Source organism: Hipposideros armiger, unplaced genomic scaffold (assembly GCF_001890085.2).
Source record: "Hipposideros armiger isolate ML-2016 unplaced genomic scaffold, ASM189008v1 scaffold_781, whole genome shotgun sequence".
In the NCBI taxonomy this organism is placed as follows: domain Eukaryota; kingdom Metazoa; phylum Chordata; class Mammalia; order Chiroptera; family Hipposideridae; genus Hipposideros; species Hipposideros armiger.
This window is the reverse complement of record NW_017732131.1, coordinates 131847-156218: the sequence shown is the minus strand read 5'-3', so window position 1 is coordinate 156218 and position 24372 is coordinate 131847. Positions and strand designations below refer to the sequence as shown.

Below are 24372 nucleotides of genomic sequence, written 5' to 3'. Positions count from 1 at the left end.
GGGGACGAATTTACAATGAGAACCATCCTTTTCATGCCTTCAAAAATGCTTGTATTAGTCTTACCTACATAGTCTTTGTTTATAGACAGTTCTATTTAGAAAGCCAGATTGTGATTAAATGCTATTTGGTGCACATGGGCTAAGGCAGGGAGAGAACTCTCCAGTTAGAGAGCAGGAGGCACTCTTTCTCATCCTAAGGCTGTCCTTGCCAGGGCAGATATGGTTTCAGAACAATATTAATCAAGCACTGATGATAGTGTCTATTTTTTCTTAATTCTCCCACTTTCTGATTAACCCATTCTTTGGATTATTAAAATAACTGATGAGGATGTAGTCCTATTATTTTCTTTATTATTATTATTATTTTTGCTTTTAGAATCAGTATAATATATAATCATTTGCCAAGGGGATCATATAGACAGAACAGTGCTCAAATGCCAGCTCTATCATTTAGAAGTATGGGATCTTGGACAGAGTTCTAAAATTCTTTGTGCCTCCGTTCCTTATCTGCAAAATGAAACATAAACCTGCCTCCTAGGAGTCTTGTGATGATTAAGCTGCATCATTAATTTAAGGCATTTGGCCTCCTGAAATATAGAATATATTCAATAAATGGTAGCTATTATGTATTTTTGACTATTATGTGTTGATTTTACAATTTCACACCTTAGTCCCTGTCTCTCACTTCTACTTTATAATTGCAGATGTTTCTCATTTGGTATTGGAGAAGGAGCCTCCACCAGCCTAATAAAAGGCATTGCCCGGGTATCAGGCGGTGCATCAGAATTTATCACAGGCAAGGAGAGGATGCAGGCCAAGGTGAGGGACAGGCCTTGTGTCCAGAAGTGATGGTCCAGAGCGAGTGTGAAGTTGGGGGTGCACTGCTGCAAGGTCAGAGGCAACAGCTTGCCTCCAGGATTCTTTTTTCTTTTTATCCTCAAGGCTTTGGACTATATACTTAGTGGGGCTACTTTGGACCTTGTGTAAAAGGGGTCCACTGCCCTAGTATTTGGAAACCTAGCATCTGGTTCTAGTATTTGGAAACCCAGAGACAAGGTGCTGGAAGAGCTTAGTGCTTTGTGTTTAAGACCAGAAACAGAGAAACTAAGAATTTTGATTGTCATGATTGACATTCTAGGTGTGTGCTTTAGGACCTCTTTTGGAACTATAGCCTGTCCTCCATGCAAATGATACAAAGAAAATGGGAAGGGACGATTGTAATATGTCTGATAGATTGGAATAGGTGGTAAATTGGTACTCCATTTGATTTAGTATGTACAAGGGAAGGCATCTTCCACCAATGGTTATGTTTATAAATCCCTCTTTTCCAATTGGTACCATTTTTTATCAGATCCTACTTCTCTAGGGTCTCCTCACGTGTAAAGCAAAAGTAATAATGCCCACCTCCTAGTATAGTATTAAGGAATAGACATAATGAGTATTATGTCACATAGCATCTGGTGCAAAAAAAATATTCAGTTAGTAGTAGTTATTGTTGCCATTATTATTTTTGGTGCTTATTTTGTTCTCTTTCATCAGGCTCTTAGGGCTCTGAAACGTGCTCTGCAGCCTGTAGTAGAAGATGTTTCTCTGAGCTGGGATTTGCCTCCTGGTCTCTCTGCTAAAATGCTTTCCCCAGAACAGACTGTCATCTTTAGAGGTCAGAGGTTAATCATCTATGCCCAATTGACTGGGATGATGCCGGTGAGTTTTCCTTCTTTTTTGTTCCTCTAGTCAGAGTAGCTACTGCCCTAAACTCTGTTTTGGATAATTTCATTAAAGCTGGTAGGATCTCCTCAAGAGATCGCACTTGCCAGACAGAGTCAGTCTACCCCCTTCTCCATCATGTCAGTTCCTGAGCTACATGGTTTTTAGTGAGAAATTTTAATATGTTGGGTTGGAAAACTGCCCCAATTTTGACATTTTTCCTGGTGATCTCTCCCTTCTATCATTTCTATTCTTCTCTAATTTGTAGCCAGCAGAGGCAACAGGAGAAGTTTGCCTCAAATACACCCTCCAGGGCAAGAGTTTTGAGAATAAAGTGACATATTCTCTACAACCCAAGTCTGATGCCAAGTGAGAATTCAGTTTTCCTTTGCTCGTTCTTTTCTTTCTTTCTCTCTTTCTTTCTCTTTCTTTCTTTCTTTCTTTCTTTCTTTCTTTCTTTCTTTCTTTCTTTCTTTCTTTCTTTCTTTCTCTTCCTTCCTTCCTTCCTTCCTTCCTTCCTTCCTTCCTTCCTTCCTTCCTTCCTTCCTTCCCTCCTTCCCTTCTTTCTTTCTTCTCTTTTTTTTCTTTCCCTTCCCTTCCCGTCCCGTCCCATCCAGTCTCTTTTCTTTTCTTTTCTTTTCTTTTCTTTTCTTTTGACTCTGCAATTTTGGGGGTTGTTTTCCTGCTCTTAATTTGGGGCTCAATTGTTTCCCAAAATTTTTTTCTTTTTTTTTTTTAAGCCACCCATATTTTACCTCTCCCCTTATCTGGCTTTTTCTCCCCTAACTTTTACTGTACATGTGTGCTTTTCCCTAAGTCACAGGAATTTTTTTTCCTTTTAGCCTTACCATTCACCGTCTTGCCGCCAAGTCCTTTCTCCAGACCAAGGACATGGGCTTCAGGGAGACTCCAGCAAATGATAAAAAAGATGTGTTAAAAGTCAGCATTGAGTGTGGAGTCATAAGCTCCCACACAGCTTTCATTGCCATCAACAAGGATCTCAACAAACCAGTTCAGGGCCCCCTGGTTCGTAGGGACATTCCAAGGCCAATTCTGTTGTGTGCTTCTGCTATGATGCCTCGTGGAGGTGGTGAGTTTTAACCCATTCAGGCTCATAAAATAAGGAACCCTGGATATTTGAACACATCATTCGAAGGAAATGTTTATGAAAGGTTCTTTTTTTTTCTTGTCCTTCCACATCTAGGATTTCTGGCTGGTGTCAAACTTTTCTGTCCTAGAGAATTAGAATATATGCCATTGGCAAAGAGATTTAAAGTAATTCAAGGGGGTGGGGGAGAAATGAGGAAAAATGAAACAGAAAGTGCACATAAACATTGAGTAGTTACACTGTCTAAATCTGAAGCTGATTCATCCTATTAATAATTAGATGGTTAATGTTTACACAAATGGCTGATGAACAACCTGGTAGTATTAGGAAATAGGTGGGAGTCTTTCTGGCATAAACCAAGCAAGCTTTATTATAGACATTAGGGACTTAAGAGTTAGAACCAGGTGGAGAAATTTTCTGGGTAGGTCTCTGTGGCTGGTGGCGGATGTTATGATGTTCTAGAGGCAGGCTTCAAGGGGATCCCAGATTTTTGGTGGATGATGGTACCATTTATTTAATAGAGTAACAAAAGAACAGAAGCAAGTATAAGGGATAAAATGGTGAATTATTTTTGAGCATTTTAAACTTTAGATCCCTATGGAATATCCATATGAAGATATCTGGTGGACAGGGAGATAGATGGGTTTGATGTTCAGAAGAGAGGTCAGGGATAAAGATATACATTTGGCAATATTTAACATGTAGGTAAATACAGTCATGAGAATGGATGAGATTATTCAGAGGGCAAGCATAAAGTGAGATGAAAATGGAGATGAGACTGAAACACTGAAAAATACCTAGTATCTAGGGATGGATTCCCCAAACCATGATAAAAAGGAATAAAGTAGGAAGAAAAGAAGTGAGTGCATATTCAAAACAAAAAGAAACTATGACATGAGAAATGGAGTTATCAAAGTATCAGATTCTGCAGAGATGTCAAAGTAAAATTGAAAAATGTCTGGTGGGTTAATATCAAAGAAGTCCTTAATCTAATCAAGACCAATTTCACTGGCTTAGATCAGGAAAGAGTCTGTATTATACAGTCTTAAAAAGCAAATGAGAGGTGGAAAATTAAGGGCAACTTATATAGACTATTTTTTATAAATATTGAAAAGGGTAAGGAATAGAGAGTGATATCTATAGAAGTTGTAGAGCTGAGGTTTGTGTGTGTGTGTGCATGTGTGCGTGTGTATGTGTGTGTGTTTTATATCTCTTTAAAATTTCAGAATGGGAGACATTTAAGGATGCTATAATGCTAATAGGAAAGTGCCTTTAGAGAGGGTTGACAATATTGAGGGAGGAGTTAATTGAGAAGGGTGTTTGAGGAAGTGAGAGAGGATGATCTAGAATAGCAGTGAAGCTATTAGCCTTTAGTGTATTAGGACTTTCTCCTCCCTATCACCAGGAAGTGGAGGAAAGGTGATGGGATTAGATTTAGACCATAGGCTGAAAAGCAAGTTTTTCGAGTTTCTGTCTGATAGTTTTTCTATAGTTTTCGTGAAAGAGGTAGCAAGATTAGCTAATGAATATGAGACTAGAGTGGTAGAACAGAGAATTTGAGGAAAGGGTTTGAAATAATCCTGTGGAAAATTGGAGAGTGAAATACTCGCGGAGAAACAGAGCATTTGTCAAGGAGTGTTGAGGGTCCAGTTTAGTTTTGACACCTTGACTTTTTTAGTGGCACAAAACTACTAAAGGGAATCAGTTTGTGGCTCATTTCAGCAGTACTCAGCAGCTTTGGTATAAGAAAGAAGAGAGTGGAGGTGTTGGCTTAATTTCGAGTTTGGGGTTTTGCCAGATGGGTGTGTTAAAAAGAAAATTAGGGATATGGAATTGAAGATATTGATAAGAGAGCAGTAAAGTGTTGGACTTGAGGTTTACCGTATTTTGCCGTATAGAATATGTACTTTTTTGCCCAAATTTACGAGGGGAAAATAAGGATGCACTTTATACATGGGTAGTGTTAATTCCATATCTATATAAATGTTTTTATTCTTTTATTTATGCTTATGAGTTAAAAGTGTAACTCTAGAAATCAATAACGATATCGGTATGCAAAATAATACCCTGAAATACAATAATTGGTTTTGTTGAGCTTACAATGAACTTGCAATGATGAAGAGTTCTTGGCCCTCTATGATGCATAAATATTATAAATTTGTTACCGGTACATAAAATTTCATGTACCTTGTACCTGTTCTTGTATTTTGTAGTTATTCATTACATAAAATTTCTTGTACCATAATGTGTTAAAAAAATGCTAAAATTCCTTTATAATACAAAAAAAGGTACCTAAATGTAAACAAATAAAAACTTGAATTAAAAAATTAAAAGTTTGGGCCAAAAACGTGGGTGTGCATTATACACGGCAAAAAAAATGGTAGGCTAATTAGAAAAGAGCAAAGATAGAAAGAAGTTTTTATATAGGAATAAACAGACAAATATTTAGAAGTCCAGATGAGGTCAAAGACCAGGTAAAATAGGACTCTCTGAGTTAGAAAGCTGGAAAAAGTAGATACTGTATTTTAAAAGTAGACTTTTTTTTTCAATTTATTTTTTTTTATAGGTGGAACAATTCTGCTTGATAACAATATCCAGGCTTGGGAGGGAGTGGCTGAAGTAGAATGGATGCTGAAGCCTTTTAATTTGAGGAAACCAAGAAGCTTTGAATTAGGGTGTTCAATACGTTATCTCCATGGGTACTTAATTTCTCAAGATGATGGCAGGCCTTGCAATAAAATGGAAGTCTTTGATTAGTTTTTAGATACTTCAGTGAATGATGGAAAGTGACAAAGGGGTTGGAGGTTGACAGCATTGAGGATATGAGAAAGGTAATCCAGGTGAGGGTGGAGGAGTAACGATATGCATGTGGCAATTGGGAGTGAAGAGGTTGCCAACCCTATTTCCCAAACCTGGGTACTTGGAGTATGGTACCTTAAACAACCACCATTTGAGAGGGATAGAGGGAGAAAAGTTTCTTGGAAGGAAAAATTAAAGTTAACCTAAATATTTGGAAGAAGCCTCCTATAATGAAACTGGAGATGCAAAAACGATCATTGTCATGTATCAAGAGGGCGCAATAGAAAGGGCTCAGAGGGTGAGAGTGTGTGCAGGAGTTGAGCTCATGGGAGAAGAAAAAATGAACAATAAAGATGGTAACTGAGGTTGACTCAAATCATCAGAGCCCTTTGCCTACAGCAGAGAGCAGAGGGTGCCTCAGTGTCAGTGTCTGTACTGATGTTTTTCAGTTTATACAACGTCCTCATCCTCCTACCGTCCTGCATCCCGGCCCACGAGGAGCACTCCCTGCTACTCAAGCATGTCATACCGGCAGAATCGTTATGATCCCCATATGTCCACCATTAGCAAGAGCCTGTATTCGCTAGGTGAGCATCTTTCCAGGGACTTTTTCTCATCAATGTTTGTCACACATATAGGACTAGGCAAACACCAAGCTCTTGGTGGTTATAAAACAAGGAGGAAATGCACGCTTCTCACACAGACCTCTCCTGAGATGCCAATGGCTCATTCTTCCACCAACATGACCAACTTGGAAACTCACCATACAGGTGAGATGGGCCTCAGTTCTCTGATCTATGAGGACTGAAGAACTAATCTTCAACACTCTGCTATCTTGCAGCTTTCTCTACCCAGGAGGTAATCTGTTTGAAAAGTGTCAGGCAGAGGGTGAAATCTGTCCAGTCCCTATATTTAACAGGGTCATCCCAGCTCCAGTAGTCTACACTATAGGATGTGGAACTTACCCCAGTGGAGTCTGGGTTGAGCCCTAATTATCTAACCCCTCTGCCATCTCAGCTCACAAACCTTGCCTATTGGCTGGCGCCCTCCTCCTGCAGAACTCAGCTGCCCCCTTGTGGGGCCCCTACTGCATTGATCATTCCTTTACAAGTTGGGTTTGAAGACAGATCTTCCCTGATGTTGTCTGATGATATTTTGTCTGTCACCAAATGGTGTTCCTTGGTCATTGTCTTGTGTTCCAAGCAGCTGGGCTTTTCATGTGCATGACAAATTGAGTCAAAGTACATTTCACCACTAAGGGGTTCTTTTTCTACTAAAATAAGTTTAGAGGTAACTCCTTTTTCATCTCTCCATTTTTTATAACAAGAGTTTATGATGTACTAATTGTTTAACTTTTTAAACATCTCCTTTGCCTCTTATTGTCTACTTATTCTCCTTAGGCTGCTAATTAAAGAGAGGGCTTCGAGGTATAAGATAGATCCAGATCTCTGTACTCCCAATTACTGTGGGGTTTTAAGCAAATTACTGCACTTCTCAGAGCCTTAGTTCCCTCAACTGCACAACTGTTCACCTCCTAGGCTTGTCATGAGAACCTTCTTAACATAATCCATGGAGTCTGTTCTCAGTTTGTGTTGGTTTCCTGAGCTGTCCTAATATGCATTAACTTGGAATATCCCCACTTTAGCTCTCTCTGTCTTATGGATCCTCTCACAAAAGTAGAAAGAAAAATTACCCAGCAGTGTTATGCTGCTGATTTTTGTGAATTAATTGGCAGTTACTATTTGTAGGGAGCCAATTATGGGCCTTCTAGATACTTTATATTCTTTCGCATGCATCAGGCATTATTGCCTCCAATTTACTGAGAAGGCTGAGATTCCCATTGGTTAAATAGCTGTTACATTTTGAGTATTAGCAGAACTGAGATTCAAACTCAGACTCTTGAAATCAGAGCCTTAGATTTTTTTTCCCATTAGAGTAGAACTGTTTTTCTAGTTACAGGTTTTTTTTGCCTACTAATTTCTAAGTTGCTCTAAGTGTATCATCCCATATGATAGCCAGATGTGAGATACTTTCTATGAAAAATACTTTGGTCTTTAAGCAATTTTTATACCACCAAGATTAGACATTAGACAGTAGACTATTCTTTGAGATAGATTGCTGACTGCTTCCTTTTTCTGTTTTCTTTTGAAATTTTTGATAATTAAAATTCAAGCTATATTTGTCTAGAGCTTTTTAATATACCTAAAGTTTTAAGCGTTCTTTAAACAGGACTGGATAAGACTTTAAACAGCACCATCATGTAGGTTCTTTGTACCCCATATCTTTCTCTTGTTGCTGAATTTTATAAGTGTAGCTCCTCTAGTGTTAAGGCATCACTCAGGTGGCCTACGTTGTCACAGAGAAAATGCGTGTGTTCCAGGGGAAGGACTGAAATGGGGATCTTCGTAGGATCTGCTTAGCTCTGCACACTTGCTATATACAGCCTGTCTTTGAATTCAGACCTTTCTCACTCAGGTGGTTCTAAGGGGCCAGAAGCTCCTTAATTTCTCATCCTCTTTCTTTTTTCTTCCCTAAAGTCTTCGGTGATAATCATCTTGTACAGCTGATTTCCCTCCAAAAAGCAGATGGTTCCTGGGATCTGAATGAAGGTCTGGCCATGGTTCTAGGTATGAATTTGGAAGATATACTGGCTGCGCTCCCTATCCAGGTGAGATTCAGAGAAGAAAATGGAGTATGTATCTTTGAGAGGTTGGGGTCAGTAAAGAGAATTGGGGTGAATCATGACTCACCTAAAGAAGGAGAATATAGAAGGCCATAGATTAAATTAATTTCTAATAAATAGAAGTTGAAGATTTTTCTGGGTAGGTTAGAGCAGAAGGGACAAAGAACTAATGGTCTAGCTAGAAGGTGTTCATGGTTTTGAGTTGATGGGTGACAAAGGGAAAGCAAAAATCCTCTTCCACTTTAACTGCATTTCCTGCCAATCATCTTAGTTATAATAACTAGTGTTTATTGAGCAATTACTCTGTGCCAGGCACTATGCTAAGCATTTAACATTCATGATCTTATTTATTCATCACAATAATTAAATAAGGTAAATCCTATTCACGTTGCTATTTATAGATGAGGAAACTGAAGCCCACAAAAGTATAATAATGTGTCTGAGTTGATCTAGCCAGTCAGTGGCAGAGCTGGATTCAATTCTAGGACTATCGGTCTTCAGAACCTACATTATTGCTCCTCTTACTAAAGAAAGTGGTCCAGAAATTAGCAAAATTTTATTCAAGTTAGGGTAGGTGAAGTATGAATAGGGATGACTAGCTATTTCAAGTGTGTTCAAGTCTGTTGATGAAGAGAAATTATGTTCTAGAATTTCAAGGTAACTTGTTAAATTTACTAAATGAAATGTTGTTAAATATAAGACAAATGCCAAAAGGCTGAAGGTCAAGTGTCATTCTGAATTTACAAAATGTGGATGGTGATTAAATAAAATCAGATAGCCTATAACTACATTGTCTAATACAGTATCTACTAGTCACATGTGGCTATTAAGCTTTGAAAATATGGCTACTGCAAATGAGGAACAAAATTCTTAATTGAATTGAAGTGTGCTGTAATTATGAAATACATACTGATTTAAAAAAATGTAAAATATTTCATCAATAATTATTTTTATATTGATTGTATGTTAAAAATGATATTTTAAATAGATTAGGTTAAATGAAATCTATTAGTAAAACAATTATACTTCCTTATTTTTACATTTTTACAGGTGGCTACTAGGACACTTAAAATTTTATGTGTGTTTAGCACTATATTTCTATTGAAAAATACTGCTCTAGAACCAATAATTAAAGGGATAATTTATAAACAATTTATTAATTTAATTAATAAATATAATTAATTTATAAGCCATTAAAAGAAGATATAAAGATCATGAAGTTCTAACTTGGCATCATTCAGAACAAGACATGTCAGACTAGCATTTTCTTCTTTCACATGGTAACTGTGCAAGTAAATCAAGGCAATCAAGAGCCCTGGTCTATCTGAATTTCAGTAAGGAATTTGAATTTCTCTTGATGAGTATATGGATTGAGTACAGACTAGCTGAAAACTCACAGCACTGAATCATGAATTTATTCAAATTTAAAACAGATTTCTAGACCCACCAGGCTCTGAATTCTCTGGAGGTTCATATTTTCAATGAATATTTAGATGAAGATGTTGACCAATGCTTTCCTATTTGTGTATGACAAAACTGGGAGATAGAGTATTAGACAAGAAAATTAGGATCCTCAAAAACCTTGAACAATGACTTGAAATTTTCTATGAAAAAATTTAATAGGAATAAAAATACTGTTTTTCATTCTAAATTCTCAACTATACAAGTAGAGAATAGAAGCAAAATGACTTAAGAGCTGTTGTACATGAAAACCAGAGATTTTAGGTAACCACAAACAGAATGAATCACATGTTTGAAACATGATTAGTGGCGGGCAGTAGCATTGTGAGAAAAGCTATATGCATTATATATTTTTGGGCTGGGGTCATAAAATTTCATAAGTACATTTACCACCAGGTGTGACATTTAAGGAGATATGTTTCAGAAATCACTGTGATGTTTGTTTCTAGACTAGGAGAACAAACATGAGGATTCTTACTGCTTTGACATAAGTAGTCCTCTTAAGGAAGAATTAAAGGAATTGAGAAGTTTGATCTGAAACAATACTACTCAGAAGACATGAGAGCTTTTTTCAAATTTTAAAGGTCATGATGTATAAGAGGAATTTCTCTTGATCCATTCTTGATCCATTGTCTCTAAAAACTGGAGTTGGGAGCTGTGGGTGAAAACTCATGGGAGCCCATTTTCTGTTCTATTGGCTGAGACTTTCTGTTGAGCAATGACTTGAATCTGGATATTTGGTCTCCAGTGCCAGCTCTGTCATTTCCTAGAAGGCTAACTTCGGACAAATTATTTCATTTTTGTATGAATCAGTTTTCTCTCTTAAAAATGTGGTTATTAATAATAATTTTTGTTTGTTTTGTTTTGTTTTTGTGAGGGTTCAACTAAAAAAACCATGAAGATGATTTATAAATATAAAACAACTGTGCATGGGTTTCTTTTATCACAGCAGGCTGATCCTTGTTGGGGGTGTTTTAGGAGTGTCAAGCACTGTCCTGATAGTTACACTAAATTTAGATCATAAGACCTTTCTACCCTATGATTCAGTAGATTGTTGCCCTGAGGTTTAGCGCCTGGCAGTATGCATTGCAATTGCAAGTCATAAATGAGGTAGAAACCAGGTAATCTCATTTAGTAGCAGTTTGGGGCAAGGTGAGTGAGGAGGAAGTCGAGCTTTTTGCATTCCCTCAAGTGGTTTCCTGCTCCAGCTTGAAGGCTTCAGGGAAGTCTCTTATCTGTTGTACAGGATGGGGATTCCTCAGGCTGGGCCACGGTCCTGGCGGTGCTCTGGCTGCATACCAATGGTAAGGACATGAAGTGTGAGTGGGAACTTCTGGAAAGGAAAGCTGTGGCCTGGATTCACATGCATGCAGGTAGGAACACAATCCTAAGACCCCATCTCCTTAACTCCTTAGGAAGGTAGGCATCCTCCTAGACACTGAGCCTCCAGGGTGACCAAGAGAGAAACCCTATAGTCATCTCCCTCAACCAGCCTGGTCCAGACCTTTTCTCATCTCCCAGCTAGTTCTTGCCTTGGCAGGATGAGGGTACAGTCTTAAATTGGAGGAGGTGGGGAGGTATGCAAAGAGGGAAAGGGACATGAATTGTGAGAAGGACATGAAGTTGCATTTATTCTCCTCACTATGTCAGAACTATACCGAGTATGAGACTGGACTTGGAGCACTTACTCCGTGAGTGTTGATTATCTCACTGCTGCTGAGTATTTCTGGGACCAGAGAAGATTAAAGGGAATTTGGGCAGTGCGAAGGGAAAAGTCGGGGATATTGAAGAAAGACTCCAGGGAGATGACTGGGAAGTTTAAGGGAGACTGGGAGAGAAGCATTTATTCTTTTGCTTTGCTCAACCCTAATTCTTATTTTCTCCTCATAACAGGCTCAGTCATGAATGTGCTTATGAGAGCTGCTATTGCTTTCCTGAAATCATCTGTGGATCCTTCCATCTTTGTCCTCTGAAGATACCATGCAGAAAAAACAAGTTCTTCTTCTATGCTACTGTCCTTTTCTTTACGCTTTCTTCTGCTGTAATGTGTTTCTGTAGTTTACACCTATCCTGTGAGTTTCTTGTCATAAAAGTAAAGGATGCCCACCCCACCTTACCCCTGTGTTCCAGGATATGATTTTCCTTTCCCCAGCAAGTACCCTCAGTGAAGTGTCAGTGGTCCCAGAACCTGTTCCCATTTTTGGAGGAGTTCAAAGGATTCCTAGGCAGTAATGTTCCTACCAGGTTTTCTAGAGTGATAGCATGAAAAACAAGTGACATAGACTCCAAACTAAAGATTACAGCATTGATGTTAGAGAATGCCTGAATTAGAGAATTCTCTGCATTATTTCTGTCTATTTGCTTTTGATTTTATATACTTATCAGGACCAGATTTGTGAGCTATGCAGTTTTCTATTCTTAGAGAGGAAGGGAGGCTGAAAGTCAGCACAGGGATTGATACAACCTCAAGATGACAAAGAGAGAGACTCAAGGGGTCCACTGTGAGCAGTGGCACTGTTGGGGACCTTCTTGATGGATTCTGTTTGGGTTTCGCTACCCTATACTGCATGTCTTCCCTCTCATTGCCAAACGGACTTGGGTTGAGTCATACCTCTTGGGGACATGTTTCTCCTGAATAAGGAAACATCGTAGTAAAAGGGTGATAATAGAATCCTTAGTCCTAGCCTGAACCCGTGAGGCCTTCAAATCAGGCTCTGATCTAGTACACTAAAGGAAAAAAAAAGTTTAAAGGTAGCTTTGCCTGAGACCTTAACCACCCCATGATAAAGGAAGGAGCGCCCCTTGATTGTGATCTTGATGTTCCACATACTCTATCCTAGTAAAAATGACCTTATTTGATGTGCTGTCTCCTAAAATGCTGTTGTATCAATATTAAAATGACTATCTCTGCTCTGCACTTTGTTGTATCTGATCTTTTATAGATTTATTCATTGACCCTGCATTGGTTTTATTATGCCTAGGTTTTCTTCCCAACTTTTCTGATGCTGCCACAGTTCACACTGTGTACTGTCTCCATATCTTCTGTTGTAGGCTGATTTTCTGTCTTATATGATGCAAGAAAGGGCACTGTGCAGAAAACACTGTTAGAGTCTGACCATTCACTTAAATATTGGATTGTTGGAAAAGTCATGACACATTTTTGCAACGAAAACATAGAAAAAAATCATCATGACTTTTCCGACAACCCAATAGTTAAGCAATGATAAATAAATGTTTAACCTCTCATGAGCTTAGTATCCCCATCCGTAAAACTAAATGATTGAATTAGAACTCTGTTATCACTTTCACCTTGAATACTCAGGAATTCTGAACAGGACCTCAATATCTGTGTGCTAAGGTATAGGATGGCTTAGACCTGAGTTCCTTTAAACTGCTGAGTGAACTGGCATTAGGAAGATTTGCCCGAGTTACATAGTAGAGACTAATTTCCCAGGACTGTGAAGGGCTGTGGCATCACCTGGAAGCTTGTTAGAAATGCAGGCTTTTAAGAAACCACAAAGAACTACTTTATCAAAATCTCCATTTTAACAAAGGTCTCCAAGTAATTCATATGCACATTAAACTCTGAGAAGTGGCGGCTTAGCCTTTTCATGAAATAGGCTTGTATCCAAGCCTGCCGTATAGATAGGCCATATTGATGTAACGACAGAAGACACAACTTTGAAAGGACCATGAAATATGTAAAACTGCGTCTGCCCAGAAAAAGATGACCCTTCACATTTATTATGTAGAGCATGTGTTATTACATTTATTGTTCACCTCTCCTTTTCTCACTTTACAGCTTCCAGACTGGGCTAGGGCTTGAGGTCTTCTAAATCAAAAACAAAACAAACAAAGTATAGTCTTTTGTCTCCTCCCTTATAATGCAGAATCAACTAGTTTTTTGTTTGTTTTCTTTCAACTGCAGTTGACATTCAATATTATTTTATATTAGTTTCAGGTGTATAGTTTCATGGTTAGACATTTATATAATTTATAAAGTTGTCCCCGATAAGTCTAGTACCCACCTAGAGCCATACCATATAATTTCACTTATATGTGGAACCTAAAGAACAAAATAAATGAACAAAACAGAAACAAACTCATAGATATAGAGGTCAACTACAGTTTTAAAGTAGCATGGCTTTATTTTTCCATTTGAGCTCTCATGCTATGAAATGTACCAACTGAAATTCCTCAAATCTTAACACTTGTCAGTCTTCATAATCAACAAGCATGTTTATTGGGGCCACATATTAACCTGACAAGCTCAGGAGACTGAAAATAACCACATAAGATGGCGTAAGCATAAAAAATTTCATAACTAAGTGGGCCATGGTGGGAAGTCATATCTTTAGCTTCCTTCATAAAGTTAATCTGTGCCTTTCAGTGGGCCTGTCTGTTGTCTTTTTGCACCCAAGCTAACATCTTTGGAATTTCAGTAATCCTTTTTCCAGATCAGAGCTGGAAACTGCAAAATTCCTCATTATTATGCTTGTTTCCTGATTACTATGTGCTATAAAAAGTGAACTGTTAACTATCCTGCACCCCCACCTGTGTAAAAGAAGTACCTGTCTCTCCAATTGACTTTCATCTAATCCCAGAGGTTTCCCTGCTTTGCTTTCTCCCACCCCCTTAATCTATTACCAGTGGATTTCATGTAACCTTCCTCTTTTGATTTTATGTATAAAATAAGCTGCAAACCACCATTTTGCAGAGCATTTTCTCTATTGAGAGTTTGCTTCTTGGCAATTGTCAGTTTGGCTCAAATAAACTTCTATAAGTTTTCTCTTAGGCTGGATGTTCTTTGTAGACATGTCTCTAAAAAGAATTATATTAGGAAAAGGGAGATAAGTCATATGGAATTCCTGGAGGGTTCCTAATTTTATATAGGGTGTTTCAGGGAAGACTTTACTCATGTAATTTGAACTGACTAAATATAAGGAAAAGAACTGTCCTGTTATCTGGAAAAATGCAGAAGAAATAGTACTTGTAAAAATCTTGAGGCAGTAAAGTATTTAGGATGTTAAATAATCAGGCAGGAAGCCAGTGTTACTTAAGCAGTGTTAACAAAAAATTCAACTGAGTAAGTTTGAGTATCTAATTGGCTTTATTAAGTGATTTGTGAATCAGGCAGTATTCTATCTAGCAACTAGAAGGGTGCTCCCAGTGGTGGTACAAAATGGAGGGATATTATAGGAAGAAGGTTGGGGTGAGGAAGCTATTAGGGAAAGAAAAGAAGGGTTATATTTGGGCCACGACAACTTTTTTAGGGGGGAAGAGAAGGAGAAGGATATTTATCATGTAGATTGCCTTGCTTCTTTCTGTGGGGGATGGAGAGGGCCTATGTAAGAGATTACCTTACTGGTGCATGACCAGAAAGTTGCAGACTAGTTAAAGTTAATTAAGATTACATTTCTGGACGAGGTTAAAATTGCAATTAGATCAGGTGTTAAATCTAGTTTTGGTATCATGAACTTTTAGCATGAATGATGCCATTTTGGGTCTGTGGTTTCCTCTTTAACATGATGATGTAAGAACATCTAAACCTGTAGAAAATTTCCATGAGATTTTATTTGAGTCAAATCTGCAATCCTAGAGCCGGCCGAGTGGCACGATGGTTAAGAACTGGCTTGGGACGCCAGAGGGCCCCGGTTCGGATCCCACATATGAGGGACAGTGACACTGCCCTCCACAGTTAAGATGCTGAACAACAGCTCAACCTGGAGCTGGGCTGCTGTGAGTCGCCAGCAACGGTGTAGGCTGCAGCCCCTGTGGCAGGTAGGTTGCCATGGGCTATCGTGTATAGCCAGCAGCCAGCGTGAGCAGCGGCCTTCCAGAAGCCAGCGACTGATCTGCCTCGCCCGGGAAGAGCACAGTGATGGTGCCAACTTGGGCCAGTGAAGCAACGTCCTCCACAACAAAACTGAAGAACAAAACGACAGCAACTTGTCTGTTCCCCTTCCTCCAATTCCCCAGTGCTGTTCCCATCCCCCCAATTCCCCAATAAAAAAAAAATCTTAAAAAAAAAATCTGCAACCCTAATATGCAAGATCTAGAATGCTTTGAAGAATGACTTCTATGCATTTGAAAGTAAGGAGGGGACATAAGATTACATGAAGGTAGGAGAAAGCAAGATGGAGATTGGATTATAGGATAGTTAACAAGAGTATGTGCTCTCTTGAGGGTGGTTATATTTATTCCAAAGGTATGTTAACCAACAGGCACAAAAACAATGGACAAATGGACAAGTCTTGTTCAAGGCAAAGATACACCTTTTACTAATGAAGTTATATGCCTGGGGCATGACTACCCACCATCACCTGCTCAGTTAGAAATTTATGACCAGGTCACCCTGTGAAATTACTTTCTGTAGAATCCCCATTTTGTTCACAGTTCCCCCTTTTGGTCAGACATCTGTTCAAAGGATGCATTGATGACCAATGTTTTGGTCAGACAGCGTGGTCTCACAGAACTAGGACGCCTCAGTATCACATTGTTTTGTTGACTTAGAGATGAGGAAATAATGAAACCATGGGATCTGAATCGAGGCCAAATTTTCCCAAAAAGGGAAGGACAGGTAAATGGAAGGCAGTCAGATATTATGGCCTTTATTGTGAAAAGAAATCACTTTGGATCATTTCTATCCTGTGAGCTGGCATTATCTGAGTTTTGCCTTCTGTCTCATTTTCTGTATTTGGTATCTAGTATAACATTTACATAAACCATATAAAGTATTAACAGTTATCTTGTACATCTTCAGTAGCCATAAACACTTGGACTATATAGAAAAACCCAAAGAATGAGAATAACTATTATTATGACTAATGTCATTAGCAGACAGGTAAAAACAATCAAACAAAATGGCTTCTGAATTAAACATAAGTACACAGGTCTTGCTGATGTCTTGGAATACCTGTCTACCTCTGATATCAGTGGCTTCTCATCCTAGAGGAGTCTGATGTTTGTTGTAGGCAGAGATGAATCTCATAGACAGGGCTGGATGTCCATTCATGGTTATGTGCCTAATAAGTTCCCTTCCAGTGAGGCTGGAGAGAGTCTTTTGATGAAACAGGTAAAGAGTTATGAGGAATGAGCTTGTGAGTTAACAGGAATGAGTTTAAAAATTAACCGGTTGGTTCTGAATCTCCCAGCTAACTGTGGGGACAGAACGGTTCCCAGAAGAAGCCAACTATAACAGCAACCGCCTGAAAGCTGACAAGCACCCTACATCCTGCACAGAAAAATATAAAACCCCAGCTAAACAGAAATTTAGAGCAGCTGTCTACTCTAGACTCTGCCCCTGGTAACTCCTCTGCCAGTGCTTCTCTTCTTAAATAAATTTTCTGACTTCTACCCTTCTGCACCTCATGAATCCTTTCACAGCCGGCGAGTGACCACGACATCTTTTATTTGATGTCCTTTCCAATAAACAATATCTCCAGGTATCAGTCTATGATGTTTAAAGTCTTTGTCTCTTGGGAGCTCACTGTGAAAAGAAGCAGGTGCCAACCAATTGGGCATTTTCTTGAAGTGACTCAATCAGATCTAGGCAATAGTAGAAGATGTCTCTTTTCAATAATGTCAGCTCATATGTTCCTTCATCTAATTTAAGTCCAGCTTAAATGCGCTATGATCCATGAAGAAATGTAAAAATCCAAAAAAAAAGGAGTTTGGCAGGGAGCCAGTAAGAACAAAGTAGCCATCTTGGGTTTTCCATAGCATCCACTATTTGTTTAATTTACCGTAATTGTTTACCCATACAATATGCCCGAGAGGTGTTTTTTTATCACCTGTTTTATAATGGTTCCTATGCAATTTAACATAAAAATAAATCTTTTGAGTTTTGCCAGGGCCTCTTCTGAAACACTGCAAAGTTACTCTTATATATATTAAGATTTTAACCCCTAAAACCTCAATTTCTAATGAAAACTAAGAAGGAAACGATTAACATTCTTTAGTTTGGACATTTCATAACCTATAGAAACATTGTTATTAGACTTATTTTTGTAAAACCCAGGTAAATATAAACATTATATTTAATATCAACAACTTGAAGGGTATGTCTATTCTACTTAAGCCAATGAACTTAAACCAGCTTTTGTTTATAAGGATTAATTTCAGATCACATGAACTCAGAAAAGCATTTGTGTTAGTTTCTATATTTCTGAGAATTTTAGAATATCCAATCCTTACAAGTCCTTGCCTTTAAATTAATTTTAACAATATCATCTGGAGGTAGAAAATTATCTCACATTTACAACATACATATATAGACACACACAGACAGACACAAAGAGAGAACAGTTAGATCCAAATTTTGTTTTGGAGTCATTTACAATTTAAATCTGTCTTTGACAAGTCAAATTCCAAATGATATCCCCCCTTTTAAAATAAGGACAGCCATTTTTAATATCTCAAATAGGGTTGCTAAGTAAATGATATCATAGGTTGATCTATTTATCTAAATTCTCTTTTTAAAGTTTCAAGAGACCAATTAAGTATGCTTTCCATTCATTCTGCCTAATTTTGGTCAGCTTTTTAAAATTGTGCATGGAAAAAGATTAATTTAGAAGTATCAAAGATCCTCATCTTATTCATCTTAATATTAATGGGAGGCTGCCTGTCTTTGGGCTTGTCAGCCTCAGAGGCATGTCAGTTTTAGTTTTTCCTTTGAGATTTGTAAAGTCTGAACAAACGTCTAGTAAAACCAGACTTTACATGCATGTCTCAAGATGAGCCAAAGGTGGTGGATATTCCTATAGGACTGCTTCTTGCCCTAGAGGCAATTTTTTCTCAGGCAACCACATAAAAATTCTTAGTTATAAAATACCCAAGCAAGAGCTTAACAGATGCCCCTGGAACCGTGACACTTTCCAAGGCATGAGCCCCTCTCTCTGAGTGAACCCATTCCAGGGCACCCTGCACTTTACAAAGAACTGTCCCTAGGCTCCTGCTGGCTTCTCTGGGATCGGTAGTGTTACCACGCTGATGTCTCACAGAACCCATCTCTGCCTCTGGATTTGGGAATCTGCAACAACTATTATACCCATTGGCTATTTGGGTTGGGGAAGCAAAGTCCATTCTCTTTTGGAGCAAAAAAGAAAAACAGAGTTCAGTCTCTCATTTAACCAGCAACGATTTTGTTCAAACTCTCAGTAAGCAATCAAAGCAAAAAAGCCAAAATTAAAAGAGCAACTCATTTTTTTTCCTTTCCCTGGGCTATCTCAATTCAAATAAATCATGGACCTGTTATTTAAAGCAAGGAGCCTTGGGATTCTGAGAGGAAACTCACCCAGTTTCACCCAGTGCAAAGTGGGAAGCCAGTGGGTTACAATGGGCCCTTGCAAGTGGGTTACAATGGGCCCTTGCCAGTGCTTAGCACTGGGTTTGAGCCTGCGTAGGATTTTTTAGAATCCTGCCAACTACACCAAGTAAATATCAATGTAAGAACATCTAAACCTGTAGAAAATTTTTTCAAGATTTTATTTAAGCCAAATTGATGACAACTGCTAAGAAGAAAGACCTTAATTGCTTTGGAGAATGAGTTTTGTAGTTTCTTTTATGCATTTGAAATTAAGGTAGGAACATAAGGAAGATTACATGAAGGTGGGAGAAAGCAAGGCAAGGATTAGATTAGTTATGTAATTCAATTAATAAGAGTGTGTGTTCTCTTGAGGCTGATTACAATTATTTCAAGGTGTGTTAACCTTGATGCATGAGAACAATGAACAGAGCTTACTTAAGGCAAAGGTAAACCTTTTAGTAAAGAAACTATAAGCCTGGGTGAGACTAACAACCATGACCTGCCCAGTTAGCAATTTATAATCAGATCACCCTGTGAGGTTACTTTCTGTAGGACCCCTTTTTCATTCACAAGCACCAGTGACAGATATAGATAGATTCTGTCAAAAAAATTTGCAAGGGGCCAGATTGTTTAGTGCCCTGCAGGTCATTTAAAAAAATGGTTTTAATTTGAGTGAAATGGGAAACCATTAGAATATTAGTAACAGAGGGGTGACATGATTGACTCATATTTTGAGAGTTGTTGTCACTTCGCTGAGGAGAATAAACTTTCAGGTTACAAAAATGAAAGATTCATGAAAACCAGTTTGGATGCCAGTGCCCTTAGTGGAAAGTGTGAGATAGTGCAAAAATGATTGCATTCTGGATATATGTTGAAGGTAGAACTAGCAGGGTTTGCTGATTGATTAAATTTAGAGTGGAAGAAGAGAGAAAGATTACTTCAAGATTTTTGGTATGAGCAGTTGGAAGATTTGAGTTTTCACTTACTGAGATAGAGGTGGCTAAGGGAGGAGAAGTTTGGAAGGGAAAATCAGAAGTTCCTTTTTGGTTACATTAAGTTTGAGATGCCTATATAGGTACATAGGTGGAGATAATGAGTAAGAAGTTGAATACATGAGTCTGGAATTCAGGGGGAAAGTCTGGGCTAGATATATACATTTGTGAGTGTAGATGAAATTTAAAATTGTGAAAATGGATGAGAACGGCTATAAAGATAAAAGGCTTAGCAAATGAACCTCAGGTCATTCCAGCATTTAGAGGTCAGGATAATGTGATAAATATCTTGGCATAGGATTAACCCCTGGTCATTCACAGAACGTAAAAGCATTTACAAGACTCTACTAGAGTAAGAAAATATTGACAGTCAAAAAGAGAGAGAGTTCTAGCAAAGGGAGTTTTGCCAGGGTAGAACCCAATAGATACAGCTGTTGCAATGAGAAGGAATGCTGGCGTTTTACATTTTTCTAAGCAGGATGGAGGATGCTTGTCAGCTTGCAGGAGGAGCTGCTCTTACAATTGTCTTCTCCTGGGAACTGTCCTGTTCCTATCTACAATGGATGTCAGCTTGCAGGGGGTTGCTGTAGTGATTGGGAACTGTTCTATTCCCATCCATGATGGGTGTTTGTTAGTTTGCAGGGGGTTGCCATTGTAATTGGGAACTCTTCTGTTCTCATCGATGATGAATGTAAGGTGCTTGTCAGCCTGCAGGTGCAGTGCTAGCCAGGGGATTCAGAGCTAAGTGGCTAACATTTAAGCTCGCTCCTGCCAGCTTATAAGCTTGCTCCTGTTAACTTTTTGCCCATCCCATCCTGCTAGCTCACAAGCCTGCTCCTGTTAACTCTTACTTGTCTCATCAATAAAGACAGATGAGAAAATGGAAAGATAATAACATAAAAAGAGTGTAATTTTGGATGCCAAATATAATAAGTAGTTCAAGAAGAACCTAGTGAACTACTGTGACACAAGGTTCTGATATGTCAGAGAATATGATGAATTAGAATGGACTATTGGATTTATTAACATGGAAATTATTGGTAGCCTGAGAGAGTTATTTTGGTGGAGAAGTTAGTATGATTGTCTGATTGGAATGGGTTAAATAAAGAATTCAATAATGTATTAAGTGAATATTTATTGAGTACTTGCTATGTGCTAGGTACTCTATAAGATGTTGGGGATACAGTTGTGAATAAAACAAATAAAATCCTTACCCTCATGGAATTTGCATCCTAGTGAAGGAAAAGAAGCAATCCATAAGTAAAATATATAGTATATCAGCTGCTGCTATGTAATGTAGAAAAAAACCAAAAAACAACAAAAAAACCAAACCAGGGAAGTAGTATAAGAAATTCTAGGGTGATGTTGGGGCTTGCCTCACTACTGAAAGGGTCTTATAGGGATTAGAGATCAGAAGATGAGGAATTACTTTCTAAAACTGAGCAAAGTCTAATGTTTGTGGATCATAATGTGTTTAGTGTTAATCATATACAAACTCATAGTGGTACTTTGGCTGTGAGTTTGAGATATAGGGACAGGAAGCATTTTACCAAGAGCACATAGAATTCTAGGGCCCTTGCTCATTTTTTCCAGTGTTGAGGAAGAGGCCAGAGAAGGTGGACTCACCAAAGCCTCCTGAGCTTCTAGGCTATCTCTACTGCTACCCATGGAGACTGAGAGAAAGGTGCTTTGTCTTAGAGCATAGGGAGCTCTTGCAATCCTTTTTTACCTTCCATGAGAAAAGAGGAGGAATATAGAGTGTCAATATAAACAACTTTTTTTCTTTGTAGAGTCTTGCTCTAAATGGCAAAGATATTTGAGAAGTGAAAAGAAGGATTCATTAAAAAAGGAAAAAGATAAAATTGCAAGGAAGGGAAGGGACAATTGTTGGGACTAATGTCCTTAAAAATGTATGGCCAGGAAATTACAATGAGTGTGAAAATTTTAAGATATGGGAAGATGTTTAGAGAAGGCTTTGTGGAGTACACTTTAACTAAAATTTAACTTTAACTTAAGTAAACCTTAAGCCTGAAACTACAGGATAAATAGCCAGGACTAAATAACTCCAACTCTGGTTAAATCAGCTTCTAATGAATTTTAAATCAACTTGGTCAATACACAGGTTGGAGGGGCCAGCTTTGGAGACAAGTAAGCAGAATTCAGTCCCAGTAGCCCGAAGAAAGACAGTTTAGGTGAGTGCAGATACAGGAAGTATGGGAGATATAGTGGTAAGAAAGTGTGCCAGTTTCTCTGATTTCTTCTGTTTTCTCTGAAATAGAAGCATAAGCCATGGGCTGGCAATGAGGAAGAAGGAAGATATTTCTTTGTTGTTGTTTTTATTTAATTGATTTATTTTTTCAGTGTTATTGAAATGTAATTGATATATAACATTGTATAAGTTTAAGGTGTACAACATTATCATTTGATGTATGTATATATTAACATTTTGGGTAGAAAGGGTGACATGGTAGCTAAGGAGAGTGAAGGTGTGAGTGGACCAGGAAAACTGGGTTTGGTGGGCAGCTTCAAGAATTCAACTGAATTAGTGGTTACAAATTTCAAGTAAAATTAGTCATAAAAGTTGGATGTTTTTCTCCAGCTGTGTTCAATTGCTAGAATGCAGGAAGAGGTTAAGAAGAAAGTTAGCTTAACCAGGGCTGGATTTATTTAGTTCTGGCTAGTATCCTTTAGTCTTCAGTTTAAAGTTTACTTACTGTGTATGGTATTTTCTGAACTTTTTATTCCTCTTTTTTAAAATTTTCCATACTGAATTTTAATTTCCTAAAAACTACTGTATATTTGCCATTTATTTTATTTTATATGAGAGTAGACCCAAATAATTTCAACCTCTACCTCTGTGAATTGTTCATTAATCAGGATAAACTAGAATATGATACAATAAGAGAGAAAGGAAGAGACACACACAGAGAGAGAGAGAGAGAGAGAGAGAGAGAGAGAGAGAGAGAGAGAGAGAGAGAAGAAGAAGAAGAAGGGATGGACAGAAGGAATAAAGGAGGGAGGAAGAAAGTCAATAGTTTAGCATAGCAAAACAACTCTGAACTCTCTCTCTCTCTCTCTCTCTCTCTCTCTCTCTCTCTCTCTCTCTCTCTCTCTCACTATACTTCAAGGCCATAATCTTGTCAGAGAATCCAAGATTAATACAGTAATGACTGTAAGGGTATACATAACACTCCTCCAAATCTCTGAAATATTATTAATAATTCTCTTCTCATACAGGAACAGCTGTTTTCAGTATGGAGTCATATTGAGAGGCAGTGATGATGTAGTGGAAAGAGAGCTAAGCTTGGGAATGCTTGGGCTCTTTCACTGGCTAACTTTAGAAAAGTCACAATTGCTCTGTGTTCCAATGTTCTTATTTGCAAAATGAGGTTAATAACAGCCACCTTACATGGTTTTGGAGAGAATTAATTAGAACAACATATTATAAAAGTGCACTAGACAACTTGAGCCAGTGACAAATGTAAGGTGATCTTAGTTATGAATGAGTATTTGAAAATCAGAATTAGTTATAATCTTATTTTTCTCTATGACACAAAGGGAGGAGTCATATCCTGGATTTAACCACCTTTAAACAATTTTAATCCACCTTTAACCAACTCTGTTACTGCAGTTAAGTTGTTTAAATTCTTTGAGACTAAATATTCTACTAGAAACGCAAGAAAGACTTGAAAGACAGTTTGGGGAATCTAATAAATAATGTTGTAAAGATTTTGTAGGGTGTCAGATGGGCACATGTCTTGTTAGAGAGAACACTTCATGGACGGTGTAGAGGCTTGACCACTGCACTGTACACTTGAAGCTGAATAATTTGTATGTCAACCATAATTTATATATATAATTCAGGATATGGAGTATAGCATAGGGAATAGAGTCAATGGAATTGTAATAGATATATGTGATGTCAGAGGGGCAATAGATTAGGGGAGGGATTATCACTTTGTGAGGGGTTAAATATTACATTGTTTTGTACACCTGAAACTAAAAAAAAAAGAAAAGAAGTCTGTCTGTCTACCACATCTGCCCATGATTTCTGAGTCACCACATGGAACAGCACTTATCAAGTCTCTCTACCAGCCCTGCAAGCATTTGAAGACCATATTATATTTCTGCTTAAAGAGTGCAAAACCCAAATCCCTGGAATTCATAAGATAGTGCTTTAAAATATTGACTTTGAAATTAAAGAGTCTCAGCTTAGTCACTTTCTCATTGTGCAATCTTCAAGTTATTTAATCTGTTTTTCAATTTCTTTGTCAAATAATACCACCTACTTTATAAAGTGTTTTTAGAGATTAAA

At 38.0% G+C, this 24372-nt stretch overlaps 1 protein-coding gene across 6 annotated transcripts in view; it reads left to right on the top strand.

Annotated features, from left to right (window-relative positions):
- The window catches only part of VWA5A (von Willebrand factor A domain containing 5A), a 30815-nt gene extending 18140 nt beyond the window's left edge, over positions 1 to 12675 (top strand). For 5 of the 6 annotated variants that reach the window (XM_019628354.1, XM_019628352.1, XM_019628353.1 and 2 more), the window contains 8 exons: positions 705 to 819; positions 1540 to 1704; positions 1976 to 2076; positions 2550 to 2797; positions 6064 to 6201; positions 8152 to 8282; positions 11005 to 11131; positions 11652 to 12675. In XM_019628354.1, the coding sequence (XP_019483899.1) occupies positions 705 to 819; positions 1540 to 1704; positions 1976 to 2076; positions 2550 to 2797; positions 6064 to 6201; positions 8152 to 8282; positions 11005 to 11131; positions 11652 to 11731 (1105 nt within the window). In that variant the 3' untranslated portion in view covers positions 11732 to 12675. Of the gene's footprint in view, positions 1 to 704; positions 820 to 1539; positions 1705 to 1975; positions 2077 to 2549; positions 2798 to 6063; positions 6202 to 6252; positions 6385 to 8151; positions 8283 to 11004; positions 11132 to 11651 lie in introns of all 6 variants that reach the window. The other variant, XM_019628357.1, reaches the window with a different exon arrangement.
- Positions 12676 to 24372: the final 11697 nt, after the last annotated feature.